Raw genomic sequence first — 22443 nt, forward strand, 5'->3', positions numbered from 1 at the left:
GGCAGCTTTGGGCTAAATGATATTTTCGTCCCTTGATGGGAAATTGATTCTTGGTTGACTTTTATTATTCCTTAGGCTTCAGCAACGAGTATATTTTTGTCCATCTCTCAAGTGATTAGTCTGGCAATTCCTGACACGACTCGATAACTCGACACGACATGACACGAAATTAATATGTGTTTGGGTCGACACGATAACTAATCGGGTCGTTATCGGGTAACCCGATAAGCACCTGTTAAGATAACGGGTTGATTCGGATGTACACGTGAATAACACGATACACGATAAGCAGAATATTATTTTTATAATTTTATAACCCTAAAAAAATAATGTAATAATTATATATATTAATTTAACAATTTTATACCTCTAAAAACTATAATATATATATATATTAAATTAACTATAATAATTATACCCCCAAAATATCAACTATCTATAATAATTATATATATATATATATATTAAATTTTGAATTAAATTTTATAAAAACTATAATAAATATTAATTAATACGCATCCATTGATTTGATTCCATAATTGATAATTTCATTCCATTCCCTGCAATGCGGCCCTTCTTGAAGAAAAAGGAAGGGAAAATGAAAATGATAAGAAAAGTTAAAAAGGAAACAAAAAAGAGAGGAAATTAGGGAAAGATGGGTAGGCACCATAAGCTGCCGGAGGGAAAAGTGAAAATTATAAAAAAATTTGAAAATGAAACAAAAAAGAGAGGGAAAAATGAAAATTAATAGAAGTGGTGAGAATTTTTTTTTTTTTTTTGAAGTTATTAACTTTTTATCACACATATAACATATCTCATTATTTTTATAATGACTCACGTGATGTTCTACTCTGCGTACCAATCAATTATACGTACAAAATAAATAGATTTAAATCTACTTAATAAATATATATACACATATATATACACACACACACACACACCCCATTGAACTTGATGGGATACGAATTCTCCGAAACTAATTTCAACGATCCCAACCGTCAAATTTGTTTGTATATGCTTTGAGATCACATCAGCAAAAAATCACAAAAAACAAACATTCAGAGATCAAGTAACGGGACAAAACTTTTCGACGGTTATAAACAAAAAATCACGATTTAACGGTTATTTTAACTCCGATTTTGATGATTTTTTACAGCTACACTCTTTGACCCTATATGAATACAATGAATGAATTCGATCTTCAATTTAAAATATTTACACAAGTGAATACCACAAAATCTTATGTTATACTTAATGAAAGTATAAATAAACTCTAAGTGTTAGTCAATCTATCGTTTTGATGGGATACGAATTATCTGAAACTAATTTCAACGATCCCAACCATCAAACTTGTTTGTATATGCTTTGAGATCACATCGACAAAAAATTACAAAAAACAAACATTCAGAGATCAAGTAACGGGACAAAGCTTTTCGACGGTTATAAATGAAAAATCACAATTTAACGGTTATTTTAACTTCGATTTTGATGATTTTTACAACTACACTCCTTGACCCTATATAAATACAATGAATGAATTCGATCTTCAATTTAAAATATTTACACAAGTGGATACCAGAAAATCTTATATTATACTTAATGAATATAAATAAACTCCAAGTGTTAGTCAATTTATCGTTTTGATGGGATAGAAATTATCTGAAACTAATTTCAATGATCCCAACCGTCAAACTTGTTTTTATATGCTTCGAGATCACATCAGCAAAAAATCACAAAAAACAAACATTCAGAGATCAAGTAACGGGACAAAGCTTTTCGACGGTTATAAATGAAGAATCACGATTTAACGATTATTTTAACTCGAATTTTGATGATTTTTTACAACTACACTCATTGACCCTATATGAATACAATGAATGAATTCGATCTTCAATTTAAAATATTTACACAAGTGTATACCACAAAATCTTATATTATACTTAATGAAAGTATAAATAAACTCTAAGTGTTAGTCAATCTATCGTTTTGATGGGATACAAATTCTCCGAACTAATTTCAACGATCCTAACCATTAAACTTGTTTGTATATGATTCGAGATCACATCAGCAAAAAATCGCAAAAGACAAACATTCAGAGATCAAGTAACAACACAAAACTTTTCCACGGTTATAAACGAAAAATCACGATTTAACAGTTATTTTAACTTCGATTTTGATGATTTTTACAGCTACACTCCTTGACCCCATATGAATATCATGAATAAACTTGATCTTCAATTTAAAATATTTACACTGGTGGATACCACAAAATCTTATGTTATACTTAATGAAAGTATAAATAAACTCTAAGTGTTAGTGAATCTATTGTTTTGATAGGATATGCATTCTATGAAACTAGTTTCAACGATCTAACCGTCAAACATGTTTGTATATACTTCGAGATCGCATACGTCAAAAATTTCGAAAAACAAACATTCAGAGATCAAGTAATAGGACAAAACTTTTCGACGGTTATCAAAGAAAATTCACGATTTAACGGTTATTTTAACTCCAATTTTGATGATTTTTTACAACTACACTCCTTGACCCTAAATGAATACAATAAATGAATTTGATCTTCAATTTAAAATATTTACACAACTGGATACCACAAAATTTTATGTTATATTTAATGAAAGTATAAATAAACTCTAAGTGTTAGTGAATATATTATTTGGATAGGATACGCATTCTACGAAAATAGTTTCGACGATCCAACCGTCAAATATATTTGTATATGCTTCGAGATTGCATACGCCAAATATTTCAAAAAAAAACATTCAGAGATCAAGCAACGGGTCAAAAGTTTTTGACGGTTATCAACGAAAAATCACGATTTAACGGTTATTTTAACTCCGATTTTGATGATGTTTTACATCTACACTCCTTAACCCTATATGAATATCATGAATGAAGTTGATCTTCAATTTAAAATATTTGCACTAGTGGATACCACAAAATCTTATGTTATACTTAATAAAAGTATGAATAAACTTTTAAGTGTTAGTGAATTTATCATTTTGATGGGATATGCAGTCTACGAAACTAATTTCAACGATCCAACCGTCAAACATGATTGTATATACTTCGAGATCATATACACCAAAAATTGCAAAAAATAAACATTCAGAGACTAAGTAACGGGATAAAAGTTTTCGACGGTTATCATTGAAAAATCACGATTTAATGGTTATTTTAACTCTGATTTTGATGATTTTTTGCATCCACACTCCTTGACCCTATGTGAATACAATGAATGAACTCGATCTTCAATTTAAAATATTTACACTAGTGGATACTACAAAATCTTATGTTATACTTAATGAAAGTATGAATAAACTCTTTAAGTGTTAGTAAATCTATCATTTTGATGGGATACGCATTCTACGAAATTAATTTCAACGATCCAACCGTCAAACTCGTTTGTATATGCTTCAAGATCGTATATGGTAAAAATCGCAAAAAAGAAACATTTAGAGACCAAGTAAAGGGACAAAACCTTTCAACGGTTATCAATGAAAAATCACAATTTAACGGTTATTTTAACTCTGATTTTGATGATTTTTTTACAGCTACACTCCTTGACCCTATACCAATACAATGATTGAACTCGATCTTCAATTTAAAATATTTGTACAAGTGGATACCACAAAATCTTATGTTATACTTAATGAAAATATGAATAAACTCTTAAGTGTTAGTGAATCTATTGTTTTGATGGAATACGCATTCTATGAAATTAGTTTCAACGATCCAACCGTCAAACATGTTTGTATATACTTCGAGATTGCATACACCAAAAATTTCAAAAAACAAACATTCAAAGATCAAGTAATGGACAAAACTTTTCGACGGTTGTCAACGAAAAATCACGATTTAACGGTTATTTTAACTCTGATTTTGATGATTTTTTACAGCTACAGTCATTGACCCTATATGAATACAATGAATGAATTCGATCTTCAATTTAAAATATTTACCCTAGTAGATACCACAAATCTTATGTTATACTTAATGAAAGTATAAATAAACTCCAAGTGTTAGTGAATCTATCGTTTTGATGGGATACGCATTCTACGAAAATAATTTCAATGATCCAACCGTCAAACTTGTTTGTATATGCTTCAAGATCGCATACGCCAAAAATCGCAAAAAACAAACATTCAGAGATGAATTTGATATTCAACTTAAAATATTTACACTAATGGATACCACAAAATCTTATGTCATGATGATCGAAGAAAATTGAGGATTTTGTAAAAGGAATAACATGCAAGCTTTGAGTTCCATTGGCAAGGTTTAAACTTTTGAGAAAGGCTTCACAACCTTTAAAACAAAAACTCTTTCATTTTGCATATCATTGCACATTTAATATTTTGTAATAGATTAGTAGTGTATGGATGTTTGTTTATTAGGCTTTTATTTTCAAGTGTAGATGTAGTACTTAAACGACAAATGTGTTTTAATGTTTTGAAGTAATATTTATGTGGCAATGTGTGGTATATGCAAATTTAAAGAAAAAAAAAAAAACGGGTAAAGTGACATGTTAAGGACCCGTTAAGATAACGGGTGTGACACGACACGACATGTTAAGATAACGGGTGTTACACGAAAACGACACGAACACGACAGACACGACCCGTTTGGCAGGCCTACAAGTGATAGTGATACTTATTGTTCTATTTATCATCAATTTTTTAATTAAAATTATCTCTAATATTAGCATAATTTTGGTTTATGAGATTTGAAATCGATAAAACTAGTCTCTTAGTTTGTCCACCATCAATCATTTTGATCATTATGTGAAAAATCTTTGTTAAATAATAACCAAATGACAAAAATGCTCTCACTTTAATAAACAATGGGCCAAAATGATTTTACAAAAAAATGAGGGTATTTTTGTCACTTTACCTTATTTAACGGAGATTTTTCACGAAATGACCAAAATGATTGATGGTGGACAAACTCAGCAACCCGTTTTATCGATTTTAAATCTCATGGACCAAAGTGAGGAGTTATGTCAATCTCAGAGATCATTTTGGTTAAAAAGCCTTTAATACCGTTAGATGAGTTTAAATTTCGAGATCTATATAGTGGATAGACACAAATCTCAAAATTAAACTTATCTAACAGTAATAAATAAGGTATTAAGCATTACCACCTCTTGAGGGTTGTGAGAAAAAATGCGCCCTAAGCAGCGGAGGTTTGTTGAGAAATAATGTTGGCTAGAATATGGACACATGGCACGTTTGTTAAATGGTATTGAAGCCAAGAGAAAAATACTAGGAGTGGCCAAATTGTGTACGACTGATTGTAGCAATACTCCTTGAAGCGAAGTACAAAATTGTGGTCAATACGTTGTCTTTAGTCTCTCCATTAGATTGACCGACTCCATAAGTCTTGACATTGGACATGGATCATGGCATGGCTTGACCTTGCACCATGCCAACATGGAAGGAAGACAATGCGATGTTGACTTCAAAGAGCAATGCTAGCATCAGTCGAAAGGTGCAGGGCAAGCTATGTTGGATTCATTGGCAAGTTGCGACACTTCGTCAAGACATATATATGTGTTCAGGCAAGCTAGGATGCGAGTTGTACGCAGTGTGTTCAGAAGGTTGCAGAAGGCAGTAAGTGTGGAGTGCTTGCAGTTAAAGATTTGATTTTCTAGTTTATGTAAGCAAGCTTCCGCTTTTAATTGTTAATAAATCATATGTTATACTCAAATTATCTTAAATAAGACAAAATTTTCCATAATTCCCATCCTTTCTCTGCCACATGGACTCCACATAAGCATGTTAACAAAATTCAAGTAATGCGGGATATTTAGTTGAGTTTTAGAGCGTTAAAGAGAAACGAATTGAATTCTAGAGAAAAAGTTGAAACTAAAATCAAGTTCAAAGGATTTTATAAAAAATAAACCTTAAATTAATAAAAATCAACCACCTATACTATTTTCATTATTCGCAGAATCAAAAGTAATAAGAAAACGACACAACACTTTGAATTCAAGACATGTCAAATGTCTTTGTACATGATTACATTCGTGCACGAGGAAATTATTAAAGTGCACTCAAAGTGGGGGAAATAGTAGGGATGATTGCTAATTGCAATAAACTTTTTATAAAGCATTTGTGTATTTACCTAATTACCATAGAGATGTAATCAACGGTTATATATAAAAGAAAGTTTGAATTGTCTTCTCATAATTTCAATAAACTTGATGTGAATTGTGATAATATTTTGTTATCCCATTTGAAATTCGGAATCACGATCTTATCTTGCTGCATAATCTAAACTAATCAATCAAATTCTGAATTTATCAACTAGCAATGGTTTATTTATTTTGGGTCCAAAATCAACTAGCAATTGATTACCGGTAACTGTTTCTTTTTTGTTGAATGAGATTTCCACTTCAACTCAATTGAATATAATAACTACATATTTTAGCCATAGTGTCTAACTCCATTAGTGTGGATGAGATCTTGTTGGTGTGTTATTTTACATGTGGTCAATTTAAATACAGTGGCGGATCTAGAATTCTAATCTTGAAAAATTTCACTTGTTTGGGCTGCTCTAAATCCAAAAAAAGGAGAGGAAAGGGCTAGTATAAAACATCCAAGTTTTATCTAAATGAAAACTGTGCACGCAGCGTGCAAATTTTTTTAGTGAGAAAATTTGTCGAGCACTAGGTTGAGTCTATTGTCATCTATGTTCGTGTTGAAAAAAATGCCAAAGCAATCTACCGAGTGATGTCGAGACTTTGTGCTATGTGTTGCAACACATCTTGCCAAATGTTGTCGAAATATTCATAGAAGGCATTTTATCAAACACTTAATAGGCACTAGAAAGTCTCTTATCAAACATTCAAAGGGTCGCCAAATGACATTCACATGCATTTACTTGGCTTTAGGAGGGTCCGGAGTCTCTATGCAGATCTACACATCCTTAAACCTATGTTTTTTTTTTTTTTTTTTTTTTGAACAAATGATATTATTTACACTAAGGGGGTGGGCTTAACTTCATATTGAGCTAACAATAATGTAGGTTCAAATTCGTTTTTGACAAAAATCGAACTTAAGACCTCTCATAATAAAGTGAAGAAGAATGCCACTAAACCGTAACACTAAATGACACTTAAACCTATGTTTGTAAATATTCTAACGACTGTCTAAAGATTGAATTTTGAACCAATCTATCTCTAAAACAAAGTTCAAAATAATTTCGTGATCATGGACTCTAATTTCATTTTCTCTAAAAGATATATTACTTCAAATTTATCGAACAATCATTAGATTAAAAAAAAGAATTGTTGAAAGGAAAAAAGAAAACAAAGAAACAAGTAAAATATACGATTAAAATGGCAACCAAAAAGCATGGAACTGTTTGTTTGTTTTTTTTTTTTTTTTTTCTTTCTTTGGATGAAACCAACTGCATGTAGGTACTTGTATTAAATCTATATACATGCATGTATTCCTGGTGTGAACGTGAAGGTAATGGATACCTGACAAGTGCAGTGCAGCCAGAAAATGGTCCCGAGACAGGAAATGGGTTTCCATTACAACATGAACATGGAAGCTAACCAAATGGACCAAGGTTTTAATAACATTATTTATCTGTGAGACTCATCATTCATATCAGACAATATAAAATGGGGCATTATAATTACATACTGACACTCATGTATCTTTCCTTTAATTTTGGAGTCCTGTCAAATTTTAGCAGCAGTAGTATATAGAAATTTCTTATAGTGATTCAGTATATAAGATATTTTGAATTTTTTAACAATTATTATTTTTGTTCAAAAATAAAAGGTTTAATATCTAATCGTTAAAAAGTATATTTTCACTCTTCGAAAATTCTATAGTGGATATTTCGAAATTTTAACCGTTAATTTTTTTTTTCTTGTTTTAAATTAGATATCTAATAAAAAGCTCGGAGTGCCTGATATTAGGAGAGTCATAGAAAATCCCTTCATTCTCCTCAAAACTGTTGGGTAAATTTTTTTTTGGAAGAAGAAAGTTAGGTAAGTAGAAATTTATGCATTTCAATATAAGTATGGTATATTGTTACAACTAAATTATACGAGATTGTTTCTATAATGTGACAAGTATTGAGAGGCAGTTTAAAATTACAAAACACAAATAAAATATTAAGTCACCCAGAAATGCTAAGTAATAAAAACAGTTACGTGTAAGTGTTTTTCATGTAAATTAACTAGACGAACAAGAGAAACCTATAAAAATTCCTAGCTAGTTGATCATTTGTTTATTTGTTAACTGTGAAAATTGATACCAAAAACAAAAAGGGGTGGTCTTCTAGGAAACACTTTCAAGTCACGCTTTTCTTTGTATGCTCACTTTTTGTTGATGGGTTTTGTTTGGTTGCCTAGAAAATGGAGTGAAAAGTCTCTTCGGCGAGCCTAGGCATATATTGATGTTAGCTAGGGTTTACATGCATTGTTTTGTATTCTACTTGAGAGAGGCGCCATGTGGGGAGCAGACCTGAGTCGCACACGATATGATTCGTCAATTGCAAAGTGTTGACGATGTGAAAAATATAAATGGCAGTTCTCAAGAGAATCGACTTCAGATAAGAGCACACTCTCTTCTGAAACTCCTCAAATTTGCAGAACATCAGCAGCACTACAGCAAGTGAAAGTTTGTAATTTATCTTCAACGTTAACTTCTTTTTCTTTGTTTGCCGGAATCGTGTCGGGATACAAAAAGAGTGAATGCTCTTACCCAACTGTGCGCTTACGCTTGTCGTTTGCTTACTTTCTGTGAGCTTTTGATGCTCTCTGTGAAATGGCTAGGACTAAATTAGTCAGTTCCTCATTGTGTTTTGCTGTCCTAATTTCTTGCCTAGGTCTCATTTTCTTGGTGAACTTTGACTTGTTCTTCGCTTTCCTTGTTACAATTTCTATCCTCTCAACTATTTTGCTCCTCACCAACACAAATAAAAAGCTGGTTATTTTGGATGAGATACCAGTCGGAACTGGGAATCTCACCGGAGGCCAAGAAAACCTGCCGGATGCGGAGCAAGTTAGAGAGCAGCTGCTAGTTCATAAAGATGTCAAGATTTCAAAGTCGGACCAGCATCTCACTTCTAATTCTTCCAACGTCGACATGGAATTGTTGTATTCTCTAACACAAGAAGCAGAAAGTGAAAAAGATGTTGTAAAAGGGCTTCATCAACTGGTAGAGACTCTCGCAGAAACTGCCCAACAAAGTGACCAAGTTGAAATTTTGGATTCTCCATCAGAAATAAGTGAGAATTTGGATAAGAAGTTTGAAGTTTCTGATGATTGTTCAGTCTCTGATGATGAAGAAGAAGATAGCCTCATTGAGATTACGCTGCAGTCAAATTTGCGACAAGGTGTGAGAGAGGTATTGGGAGATATGAGTGAGATGAATGAAGAAGAAAATCTGATTGAGATTGACATTTCAATGGGCTCCATCAAGTTTCCAAGGTTTCAGAGAGACATTATTCAAGCATGATATATCGTATCATATCACTTGCAAATTATTTTTATTCTACAGGTCAATTTAATTCATGTTTCAAGTTTTGATCGATGCTAATTTTCTGTTTTTAGAAAGCTGATTAGGTATTTAGCAAGTAGAACCAGACTACTAACTTTTCTACAACATATACTTAATTATGAATTAATGAATTCGGTCACACACACACGGAATATATATATATAATTCAGTTAACTCAAATTCGAGAATATGTCGAAAATATCCAATAGACAAAAACAAACACCAAATTTATTCTGAAAAACGTGAGAAAATTGTTCAAAAATTAAATTAGAAGGGTAAAATTTCGGCCAATATTGGGGGAAATTTTGGCCAGCTTAGGCCCCATGTTTAACAATTCTAAGCTTCCCTAGGTGTTGAGGCCTCTTGGAATTTAGAAATCTTCAATTTGGTATCTTTAGGATCGCCTTCTTAAGCAAGGTTTGACTTTTGATGCTTTTACGACATGAATGATTTCCGCAACAACTATAGGTAATGCAAAGCGAAGCGGAACCAATGGTCAATTGCATTATGGTGGAAGTACGTCTCAAGGTCTACAAGATCTTGATTTGCGTGGACTTTGCCCTAATTCTTGAAGTTGAAGGCCTTGAAAGCTAGAGAATTATGCTTCAAGGATGATTGCCACCCTAAAGTGGGCCTCTGTTTTGTCTCCCCTAAGGCGCATGTTAGGGGTTGGAATCCTTGCCACGTCTCCCACACCTTTTATGGTGGTTTGGGCCTCAAGATGCATTCGTATTGGCTTTAGGCAATGGAATGACATTCGAGCTAATGGGGCAAGCTTGATGGTGTTTCATCAAGATTTGATTGTTCTATCAACAAGATAGAATCAAATTCGAGAACTTAGTGAAGTTCTAAGCCCTTATTGTTTTGGATGACAATATTCAAGAGATCTTCTGTACAACACTCAAATTTTACTTGAAGGATTAAGAAAATAAGCAACTAACACGTTAAGCAAGTCTTGTTGTCAAACACATGGTATTTTGGATAAGTTTAGAGAAATCTTTAAATGTGATAAACATGAGAGATTCTTCTATATGACACTCAAACTATGGCCCAAGAGAGGGGGGGGGGACTAGAGAATGGAGTTTGGTTGGCCTGAAAATGGGAGGGGGGGGAGGCAGAAGATGTAATTTTTTGTGTTTTTGCCGTGTTGTTGAAGTCGTTTGGGGTTTTTCGACAAAAACACTAATATGTGATAGTACTAAACCACGTTTTATAATAAAAGTTACGACATAGTCAATGTTTCATGGACTTGTGATGCAATTTAATAACTCAATATACACCACATGATGAAATTATCACGCTAAAATCTTACTAAAGTTTAATACGGTGCACCAAACGAGGCCTTTGAACCGAACCCAAGTGACCTGGCCCAACAGCAACCGATACGTCCAGCAATCCATTATTTTCGAAAACTTCAATTTCACAAAACGCAAGCATTATGGAGGGAAGGCACTCGAGATGGAACTCACAACCACGGCCCCGCGATCTGCTAAGAAAAATCAGAGGTCAGCTTTCCCAATTTTATCAAAATTTCGAATTTGAAATTCAATTTCTTCGAGTAGACACTAATTCCTCATTTTCCATTTCCTTTTTTTTTGTGAATTTATTTGGGTGCCCAGAATTTACTCGAGCTATGGTTGAAGATCTCAGCAATGGACGGTCTCCGGAGATTTTCATCGATCGCTTCAGAAATTACTGCACGAATCCCGATTCAAATTGGTTAGATCCTAAGCCTTCTTTCTCGATTTTAGTTGATTGTTCAGATTTTCCTCTATATTCTCAGCAACCGAACACGCGCCACAGAATTCTTACGTTTATGATTCACTACTTATTAATACATCATTACTACGTTTTAAATTTTAGTTATCGAAATTGTTATGCTCTGCGCAGCTATTGTAGTTTTGATTCACCGAAAGGGCAGGAGATTCTCACGCTTCGAAGGGCAAGCCATGTGCGTAGATTAGGTAGGATTGTTGTGCTTGCTGTGGAACGTGATTTTTTTGGCTTTGAAAGCATTTCGTTATTTGTCTTTATTAATTTGCAAACAACTTATCAGAGGCATAGCACGCCGTAGAATCGTGCATGTATTTTTGTCAGACTATCATTGTCAATGTATATGTGATCATGACTGAGTCTTACAATGCAACAGACAATAGAACGTTATCGGAAATGTTTAAGAGATTTATGAAGTGCATTTGTTATTGATGATTAACTGGTTTGCGTAATCTGTTTCAGATGTTTTTCTCAGGGTTTTGTTGATTGTTCAGCAACTTCTGCAAGAAAACAAACATGGGTCTAAGAGGGATATCTATTACATGCATCCTTCTATATTTTCAGGTTATCTGAGTTATCTTTCATTTCCAGTGTCAAAGCATAATCCTTGCTATATGATATAGCTCGTTAAGGGACCTTGAACTTGGATTATGATAAATTGTATTCTTTGTAAATTTAGTAAACCTTGATAAATGCAATATATTTTGGGCCTTATATTTTTCATATCATCATGGAGGACACAGGATTTCTGTTTAGACATGATCTTTAATAATTTGAAGTTCTTGATGAGGTACGTTCACGGTCTCCCATGTAAGTAGTAATATTTTCTGCTTAAATTACAATGCAGATCAGTCAGTCGTAGACCGTGCAATCAATGACATATGCATCCTTCTGCATTGTAGTCGCCACAATTTGAATGTCGTGGGTACTCCGATTTTTTCCTCATTTAATTACATTGCTATTTTATTTATATTATTGTACTCGAGCCTGTTATGTACGATTAGTATGGTAGCATTTTGATATGTTCCCTCCTTTTGACAGGTGTCTGTCGGAAAGGGGTATGTATGAAAAATTTTCGGTTGATTTTCAAAGAAAAGAAGATAATGGTGTACTTTCCTGTTTGATTTTGTATGAAAATGACTAATGCCAATAATTATTCACATTTAAATGTGTGCATTCCTGGTTTTATTGAATACTTTGTTAATCTTGAGTTGATCAACTTCCTCTCTGTGGTAGCATTAGATTTTCATTGCGTTGATAACAATGATAACAATTCACATATTGTCAAACCAGAATGTTAATTGACATGCTTTATAGGTTGGTAATGGGCTGGTTAAGGTTCTCAGAAGCTGGAAACGTATTTGATTGCATAAATAGGCCAAACACAGTAAGAATGGATCTAATTTGATTTTTTAAAACGATTTGATGATATCTTCTTCATTGTCACCTGACTGTGTTTGAACTTAAAACTTTGCATCTGGTTCACATACAGGCCTTCCCTGTCCCTATTCATGTTGAAGAGGTTAAAGGTATCCAGATGGTTAAGAAAGAATAATTAAATTTCTGTGTTTAGAAACAATGTTATTCAATTTTGATAATGTAAATGTTATAAACGCATTGCTAATCCTTATAGACCAACCCTAAGTGTCCAAGGAAAGAAAACTCAAACCTTTAATTCTAACATGCAGATATTGTCAGTGTAGCTCGGTACATACTTGTTGTGGAGAAAGAATCAGGTATACTAGTTTTTTTAACTCTGACGCTTTAGCATGAAAGAGCTTGATTTTGATGCGTGCTTCTATCAACAAACCATCATTTGTTTATATATTTTGTACAGTTTTTCAACGATTGGCAAATGACCAGTTTTGCAACAAAAACCATTGCATTGTTACCACTGTAAGCATACACCTTTTGCTTTGTCCATATTAGTTCTCTTGGATCCTTGCAACAGCTTTTTATTATTTTTATGGGTGTTTTTCTTCACAGGGGCGTGGCTATCCTGATATTCCCACAAGAAGGTAAGGAGTCCCCTTCAAACTAAAATGGGAGTAGGGCGTGCCTTGCCTTATATGCTGTTTGCATGTTCGTTTCCTTTTTATCTATTTAGTTCTTATAATTTTCCGTTATATTTGCTAGGTTTTTGGGGCTCCTTGTTGATACTCTGCATCTCCCTATCTATTGCTTGGTAGATTGTGATCCGTACGGTTTTGACATCCTCTCAATATATCGGTTTGGTTCTATGGTTAGGCTTGCTAATTAATCCATTAAATTGTTATCTACTTTTTGCAAAGTTGACTAGCATGTGAACTACCTAGGAAAACTGCACATATTGAAGATTAAGAAGTGCTGAAGAAGTCAATTGTTTTGTAGACTGCTCCTATATTGTAACGAAGCTCAAGTTTATATCAATTTAACGCACTCCCATTGTTATGTAAGCAAATGGCCTATGATGCAAAATTTCTACGCGTCCCTGAGGTACTCTGGCTTGGAGCCTTCCCTTCGGACTCAGACAAGTACGGTCTTCCACAACAGTGTCTCCTTCCTTTGACGGTAGAAGGTGAGAGATATGGTGCTTTACATGGCATTTTTTTGTTTGTAACCTTCCTGAGGTTCCTTATAATGATGCCAGACAAGAGGAAAACGGAGGCCATGCTACTTCGATGCTACTTACAGAGAGAAGCGCCGCCACACTGGAGGTAAGACTCTGTAGGTTTCTTATCTCATTCTTCATATGACTGGATCGATTAAATTACATTTCATAGTTTTACTCTTTCTGATGACAGATTGGAGCTACAGTTGATGCTGGAAAGAGGAGTGAAGTTTGAGTTAGAAGCGTTGTCTGTGCACGAACTTAACTATTTGTCGGAGGTGTACATACCATCTAAACTTCAAGGTGGAGTCCACATCTAACACCATCTAAATCTGTATTACTTAGATTGTAGGATAAACGAAATTATCGGATTTCTGCAAAGCATAATCAACATTTGCATTTGCAAACCATTGTTAAGTGGACAAACAATGATCTGAAAACACAAGACTGGAATGCCTCAATAATTAGTGATGTAATTCCTTTATGATTATGGTGCGCTATCGTCTTTACCTTTTTACTTGCATCCGAAGTCTCTGTTTCTCGGTGGGCTAAAATCGTGCTTCGCTTTTGAACGCGATCCTGTACAAACAGAATTTTGACAGATTGCAAGGCACTGTGTTTAATTTGGTGAAATGTGATGACCCTGGTGAATACAATTGTATTACTCAATCATCCTAATATGGATCAGGCCTTGTGATTCTATAATATCGCTTTTAAAAAAAGAAGTAAAAAGACTTTTTTGCTTATATATTTCCAAGTTCCAGGCACACTGTTGATGTGGAGTTCCACCAACTATGACATGACACGTGTGTATTTTTAACATCATGACTTGATGCCTTTTATTAATATAACACCAGCCTTCTGCCTTCACTCTCCCTTCACCGTCTCTATCCACACTGACAATGAAGCAATCTTCGATCAAAATGTCACCACCACCTTCATCCAAACGTTTGACACTGTCACTACCAAGGTTCTAAAAGACATTAGGTGCTAGTAAGTGGCAGGCTGGGACCTAGCGCCTTGGTGGCTAGGTGGAGGCCTAGGCGGATTTAAGTAAGTATATTATATAGCGTATAAATAATTGTCTAATTATACTTAATAATTTCATTGGGATACATAAGAATCTGATTATATATTTTTAAATTATATATCGAATGAATAAATGTCTATCTAAGTGAGAGTCGTGATCTAGGCTAGTGTCTAGATGAGTCTGGACGGGCTAGGTGGCGCCCTAAGCAGGTTTAGGTGTCCTTTCTTAGTTTTCAAATGTCTAGAGATTAATCGGGCCTGTGGCTATTGCCTAGGCTGGGCCTAGGCGAAGATTTTAGAACAGTGGCCACCACCAAGATCAAAGTTAAGTGAAAGAACACGTGATAGATGATTAGGTGTACGATAGACATATACTATAGTTTATGGTGATGAGCAAAAATGCTCCCTTCCTTAAATGGTGGGTTTGTGTTAAAATTGTACACGTGTCAAGTCATGGTTGATGGAACTCCAAGTCAGCTAATGAGCCCGGAACCTAAAAGCTTTTCTCCAAATCATAATGTTAAAAATGTATAGGTGTCATGTTATCGGTTGGTAGGAACTCCATATCAGCTAATGAGCCTTGGAAAAAATTCTTTTAACCAACTAAGAAGATATCAAATTAACTGTTGGTATCTTGTCGATATTAATTTCTTCTTAATCAATTTGACTTTGATCTATTTTTTTTCTTTTTGAATGTACTATGACGACTGAATGTCCACATTCACACTTATATCTCTCAATCCGAATTAAGAAGTAAATTCGAATATTAAAAATTACGTGACTTGTATTAGGCAATTCATCCAATAATATCACGTGGTTTTATTACCTCTTCTGCAAGGTTTTACAGAGTGAAATTCTTGAAACACTAATATTCCTGCTCGAATCAAACTTATATGGAAATATCCGAGACCAGAGATTTTAGGAATTGATCCAGAATGTAACAGCCAAAATACAACTATAAAACATGGAAATTCATGAGTAATTATCTTTTAAAAAATAATATATAAACGACATAAAAATAGGTCACACTGTGCGTATGAAGCGGTTCAGACAACAGTAAGCTGATGCAAGAAAACACCATTCGGAAGAGCTACCAAGAAATTCTATCAGAAGCTCTGATGGATTCTTCTGTTGCACAAATGGTAAGATTATAACACCTTTAATACTTCTGTCTTTGTATTTTTTGTTATCGAGGCGATATTTTGAATTACTCTAATTTATGAAACGAAGGTTTGAACTGGGTGCTGGTAGTGGGCAGTGTTGTTGGGCAACTAACCTAACTCGTATATGTTATCTTCGTTTGTTTTTAATTGTAAATTTTTTTAGTTTATTTTATCTTAGCTTAATTTGATATGAATTCGTTCTTTTGCAGAGTTGTGTTCTGAAAGTAAGCATCAATTGTGAAGCATGCAGGAAAAAGATCTACGAAGTCTTGCAGAATATTTATGGTATATATTTTTCATTTTCCCCCTCCTTGATTTGCCCTTTTATTTTTCACTAATATGAATTTATTTTATTTTATTTTGCTTTTGTGAAACTTAGGTGTGTATAAAATTAACATAGATGCAGAGGGAGGAACGGTAAAAGTTTCAGGGAAAGTAAATCCAAGTACACTTCTAATGGTGTTGGAAGGGTCAGGGAAACATGCAGAAGTAAAAAGTGTTACGTTCGACGGTGAGGTCAAGAACGATTGGGGTGGGGGATACGATTATTTTGGAGAGGCTGGATATGGTTATGGTTATAACCCTTATGAAGTGGCTCCACTGCCATTTTATCCCTATCCGCTGTATGGAGGGTATGACTATCACTGGAATGATCCCGGTCGTCTCAAAATGATGCCATTGCTAGCGCTACCCCCACCACCAGTGCCGTTAGCTTCGTCATCACCATCGGTACCACAACAGTCTCAACCACCACTGCCACTACAATTACAACCACAATCAGTGCCACCACAACCACCAAAAACACCCGCACCACCAAATCAGGTGCTACCACCACCGCCACCGGCAGCCAATGCTGCACAGACAATAACGAAACCAGCGGCCAAATCGGATAAGAAATCTAAGTGTTGTATCATGTAAGGTGCTGAAATAGGTCTAGGATTGCTAGACGGCTTATTGTTCATTCATCATACAAGGATTTCCCTGATAATTATATCATGTAAAGTCGGAACTCATTTTTTTCTCTTCCCTTGACATTTCATGTCGAAAGAATTTTGGTCTAAATGTTTAAGAAATTGCATGTGTGTTGTGGCCTATATTTACTGAGAGAAATAGAAGAGGCACGACATGTAGAGAAAGAGAGATGCAAAATAGGCTTGAAGAAATGTGTGTGTTATTCTCCATACCTTGTGCCTTTATTTATAGTCATAATGAGGAGGGAAAACTTGTTCTCCAAGTCATACAAAGTTTAATAGGAAAGATCTTTTTGATCCCGAAGAATTCCTAACTTATTTCTACTTAGGATTTACACAATCACCTATGTATGAGAATGTATATCACAACACTCTCCCTTGCGTGTGTAAATACTCAAGTAGATGGTCCATCAGATCTTTCGGCAAATGTAGAACCAGCTGATCAAGTCACCTCGTTTAGTTAGCACAAGTGACAAATATGAGTCTCAAAGCAAACAAAAGAATGCATAGGTAGTCCACTCACAAAACATCGCTATGGTATAATGTATGATGTAGGATGTGTGAGAATAAGACTAAACCATGTAGCAATGTTGTACATAGATGATCATGCTTGGTTAATCCACACTGGGGACCATACATATTTTAGGGGTGACTTTGCTTGGTTAATCCGTATTAGGGTTCACTACCTACTTGGTTACATTGTCCTCAGGATCCCCGAGTCATTACTGGTACGTTACTTATTTGTGGTAATCCAGCTAGAGTTCTGATTAAGTCGGGTGCTACATTTTCACTTGTATCTCCATCATTTGCACGAATTATAAATTTGCAACCTACACCGCTTGGTTTTGATATGCTAGTACAAGTGTGTCATATTTTGGCCCAGGCCTCCACCACATCCCGGGCTGACTTTGCCGTAGCACAATATTGTTCGCTTTGAGCCCCGACCATGCCCTCACGGTTTTGTTTCTAGGAACTCACATGAGAACTTCCCAGTGAGTCACCCATCCTAGGATTGCTCTCGCGCGATCTCGCTTAACTTCGAAGTTCCTATGGAATCCGAAGCCAGTGAGCGCCCAAAAGGCCTCGTGCTAGGTAGAGATGGAATATACATATAAGGCTTACATGATCCACTCCCAAACTGTCACATCCAGGCTGGGGCTCCTACCACATCTAAGGACTCGACTCCACCGTAGCACGATATTGTCCGCTTTGGGCCCTGACCACGCCCTCATGTTTTGTTTCTGGGAACTCACGAGCAACTTCCCAGTGGGTCACCCATCCTAGGATTGCTCCAGCCCAAACTCGCTTAACTTCAGAGTTCTTACGGAACCTAAAGCCAGTGAGCTCCCAAAAGGCATCGTGCTAGGTAGAGATGAGAATATACATATATGGCTTACATGATCCACTTGCCTGAGCGATGTGGGATGTTACAAAGAGGCATATGGAGATCTTTTCTATGCGTAGTGGGAGTATAGGGATTGCCTAGTGGTAGTTGAAGGGGAACTTATAGAGGCTAATTTAATTCCCTTCAAATCAGCAGAGTTTGATGTTATATTGGGAATGGATTGGTTATCCAGGCACTATGCTTATGTCGGTTGTAGGGAGAAGTTTGTGATGTTCAATCGGCCTGGACGATCGTCAGTCACATTTCAAGGTGAGTGACGAATCCTTCCTAATAGTATTATTTTTGCTATCTAGGCGACTAAGTTGTTGCATAAGGGATATGTGGGATTCTTAGCCCACGTAGTGATGAGGGATGAATCTTTTTTGCGTCCTGAAGATGTGCCAAGTGGTGAAAAACTTCACCGATGTATTTCCTGAGGATTTGCCAGGGTTGCCACCAGTGAGGGAGATCGAATTCACCATTGACTTGCTTCTAGGAACAAACTCTATTTCCTTAGCACCAGTATCGAATGACACCAGCAGAGTTGAGAGAATTGAAGATATAACTCTAGGAGTTAGTGGATAAGGGTTACATCCAGCCCAACATGTCTCCTTGGGGTGCTCCTATCTTGTTTGTTAAAAAGAAGGATAGGTCGATGAGATTTTGCATCGACTATAGACAGTTGAATCGGGTGACAGTGAAGAACTGTTATCCTCTACCTCGGATTGATGACCTGCTTGACCAACTGAAGGGTGCTCAGGTATTTTCTAAGATTGATCTTTGATTGGGTTATCATCAGTTACTGATTCATGAAGAAGATGTGCCGAAGATTGCCTTTCGCACTAGGTATGGGCACTATGAATTCCGTGTCATGCCTTTTGGATTAACAAATGCACCTGCAACATTCATGGGTTTAATGAATAGAGTCTTCAGACTGTACCTGGATCGGTTTGTAATTGTGTTCATTAATGACATCTTGATCTATTCCAAGAGTGTTGCTGAGCACATGAAGCATTTGAGGTTGATGTTGGAAAGGTTGAGAAGTAATCAGTTGTATGCTAAGTTCAGTAACTGTCAGTTTTGGTTGGACTAGTCAGTTTTCTTGGACGTGTAGTCTCTGCTGAGGGAATTAGTGTGGATCCTCAGAAGATTTCAGCAGTGTCTATTTGGGAGTAATCAAGAAACGTTACTGAAGTGAGAAGTTTTCTAGGTCTGGCTGGCTATTACAGACGTCACCTAAATCTAACCCAACACCTTTCCTAAGCCCTAAACGGATCCAACCCTTTGACCCAGATGGAATATTCCGTCAGGAACTATTTTATCAGTCAGGGAATATTCTCAGGAATATTCTTTCTGTTGACCTTTTGTTCAATTTTTTATATTTACCGGGGACCCTTCTTGGGGTAATTTGACGTCCTAAATCCGTTTTTGACGTCCATTTTCCCAAATTCAAGCGTTTGAATATAGTTTTATTAATTGGACCCTTTATGTGCTTAGGTGCATTTATTGTGGCGTTTTCGTCTTCGCTAGTTTGCGCGGCTCTAAGACGACGAAGTATGTGGACCCCTTCTAAAATGCATGTTTTAATAGTAGAAACGCATACATGAAAAGCATGATTTAATGATTACATTTTATGAAATGTTGTATGAGATATTATGCTTACTTAGAATATTTTGGAATACCATATTTTCTATCGAACCCATGTTCTTTGTAGGACATCTGATGGATGACAATATACTATTTAGAACATGTTTTCACACACTTATTTATAGTATAGATGATGGATAATTTTATTCTATAAAGATGATTTCGAGATATATGTACCTATGTTTGGAAAGACTATATTCAATGTTTTTGTGCGTATCTATTGGTCACTGTTCTGCCTTTGAGCGAGATACTTATATTGCCTTCCAGTCAGGGTGATGTAGGGGCCTTCGGGTTGATTGAAGATTATTATATTGGCCTTCGGGTTGGGAGATATTATATTGGCATTCGGGTCGGGTAATGTAAGGGGGCCTTCGGGTCGATTGAAGACTCATATATTAGGCCTTCAGGTCGGGTGATGTAGGGGCCTATGGGTCGATTATGATACCACTAGTTAGCACACTATATACGAGATTCGTTTTATGAAAGGTTTTATTGCATGTTAGGGTTTTCAGAAAACCTATTACATATTATACTATTGAATTTCCATAAAACTTTGGGGGTTAGTACGTTGATAACTGTTTTTATTATATATATATATATCAACTTAGTCCACTCATGTTGTTTTGCGCCCCCTCAGGACTTAGAATTAAGGCGTATAATCCTAGCATTAAGGCACTTCCGCATTGACATCTTTGAGTTCTCTCAGTGTAGGACCCATTATTTTATTCATTCAATTTTATGTTATTTCTTTTAGTATTTCTAGTTAGTTGTATGCGCTGAACACGTTCCTCATTCGTATATTAATTATATGGAAATTGATAAGTCTTATTTATTCTTATTCTCATGCATTCTAAATGGCTTGCGTCACCTTCGGATGTTGGCTAGCACGTACCTACCCTAGTGTTCAGGGAATATCGGGGTCGGGGTGTGTCAAATTGTACTTGATATATCCGTGATGGGTGATCACTACCAAATGTTATATGAATTGGTCATACTTGGTTAATCCACATTGGCGGATTATACACATTATCATGGTGATTTCGTTGAGTTGGTCTGGAATCCTATATCCGATGGATTTCTTTAAGTTGGTCTAGAATCCAACTTCCTCTATGGTTCCGTTGAGTTGGTTCAGAACCCTATATTCGAGGGAATCCATTTAGTTGGTCTGGAATCATACTTCGTGCATGGTTCCGTTGAGTGGTATGGAACCCCATATTCTTGGGATTCCATTGAGTTAGCCTGGAATCCTAGTTGTTAGATGGTTAGTTAAGTAGTCTGGAATCTAGTGAGTCGTGCTTGTCGAGTTCCATTAAGTGGTTCTGGAACTCTATGTTTTCCTACTAGATAATTCCATGAGAAATTGTGGAAGTCATTGCAAATACAAGGTTTTTTAGCTTAACGAAATTGTAAACTACGATTGGCTTGATTCCTTCCCAGGATACGTAGGCAGTGTAACCCTAAAGCTAGGTTCAACCATAAAATAAGATGAAAAGCTACTATATTGTTGAATTAATGATTGTTTTCGGTACTTCACTTTGTGGGACTATTTGTTTATAGGTGCTTTATGTGTGTAGTTTACTGAAGTATTGAATCTAGCTTAATTTTATGTGGTCATTTCGATATGGTATGTGTCGATCCTAGACGTATCTTGGAATCAGGGCATGACAAAAACAAGTATTATTTAAAATAAACAATCAAAACAAATGAAAACTAATGAAAAAGGCTTGAAAACTTTGAATTTTCACGAAAATGACAAAATAAAGGGTAAAATGAATAGTACCAAGATTGACTTTTTAGTGTAAAAATGTGGTTTTCGTTAAAGTGAACAGTACTAGAACTTTTCGTTAAAATTCCCTAAAAACAATTTACATGCCCTTGTCCTAGCCCTCCTAAAATGGGTCGAACTGCTTTTAGAAACATATGAAGCAATCTCAGATGGAAATTGAATTGGAATTCACTTATTCCTGTATATTCTATCGTTATCCCCACCCCACCAGGGGTATCTTCATTGAATGGCAAATGGAACTTGACAATCCAAGTAGTCAAATCCATTGGAAATTAACTTCACTTTGAAGGAAGGAGGGGAGGACCAATCATCATATATGGACAAACTGCATGCTCTGATGTAAATATTCCCAGATAAGGGGTGAAAATGAAAGCTCTAGGTTTCCAACCACACAAATGTAAAGACTTCAAGTATTCATCATCCACCTATGTACCAATACCATTCAACAGTGTGAGACAAATTCAATCCCTTTTAAAAATCAAAACAAAATTTGTGTCTTTTGACACTTGAGAAACTTTAAGGAAAAATTATAGTTAGCCGTTCTGTTCTCTTAAT

At 35.4% G+C, this 22443-nt stretch overlaps 3 protein-coding genes across 7 annotated transcripts; all 3 read left to right on the forward strand.

The window, feature by feature from the left end:
• The first annotated feature begins 8303 nt into the window (after positions 1-8303).
• On the forward strand, positions 8304-9572 carry LOC125480065. The gene has a single exon (XM_048590337.1). It carries the CDS (start codon positions 8811-8813, stop codon positions 9501-9503), a length of 693 nt encoding a protein of 230 aa, XP_048446294.1. The 5' UTR covers positions 8304-8810; the 3' UTR covers positions 9504-9572.
• A 1360-nt stretch (positions 9573-10932) lies between these two features.
• Positions 10933-14392, forward strand: LOC103965437 (meiotic recombination protein SPO11-1-like). Of its 5 annotated transcripts, none has more exons than XR_007260483.1 (15): positions 10933-11050; positions 11165-11264; positions 11436-11509; positions 11781-11882; positions 12166-12239; positions 12360-12376; positions 12636-12705; positions 12811-12847; positions 13007-13054; positions 13156-13214; positions 13305-13336; positions 13455-13517; positions 13689-13875; positions 13948-14014; positions 14102-14176. XR_007260483.1 is itself a non-coding variant. In XM_009378497.3 (15 exons), the coding sequence occupies exons 1-15, from the start codon at positions 10984-10986 to the stop codon at positions 14226-14228; spliced, it is 1101 nt and encodes a 366-aa protein (XP_009376772.1). In that variant the 5' UTR covers positions 10934-10983; the 3' UTR covers positions 14229-14392. The 5 variants fall into 5 exon arrangements, 4 of the variants coding, with proteins under 4 accessions (XP_048446316.1, XP_009376772.1, XP_009376774.1 ...); XM_009378497.3 differs by having other exon boundaries at positions 10934-11050; positions 13455-13560; positions 13755-13875; positions 14102-14392; XM_048590359.1 differs by lacking the exons at positions 13948-14014; positions 14102-14176 and having other exon boundaries at positions 13455-13560; positions 13689-13773.
• Positions 14393-15889: 1497 nt separating this feature from the next.
• LOC103941911 (protein cappuccino) lies at positions 15890-17157 on the forward strand. The gene is made up of 3 exons (XM_009352110.2): positions 15890-16079; positions 16310-16385; positions 16480-17157. Exons 1-3 carry the CDS (start codon positions 16002-16004, stop codon positions 17016-17018), a joined length of 693 nt encoding a protein of 230 aa, XP_009350385.2. The 5' UTR covers positions 15890-16001; the 3' UTR covers positions 17019-17157.
• Positions 17158-22443: the final 5286 nt, after the last annotated feature.

The sequence above is a fragment of a genome, unplaced genomic scaffold, assembly GCF_019419815.1.
Source record: "Pyrus x bretschneideri cultivar Hongxiangsu unplaced genomic scaffold, Pyrus_bretschneideri_v1 Contig31, whole genome shotgun sequence".
In the NCBI taxonomy this organism is placed as follows: Eukaryota; Viridiplantae; Streptophyta; class Magnoliopsida; order Rosales; family Rosaceae; genus Pyrus; species Pyrus x bretschneideri.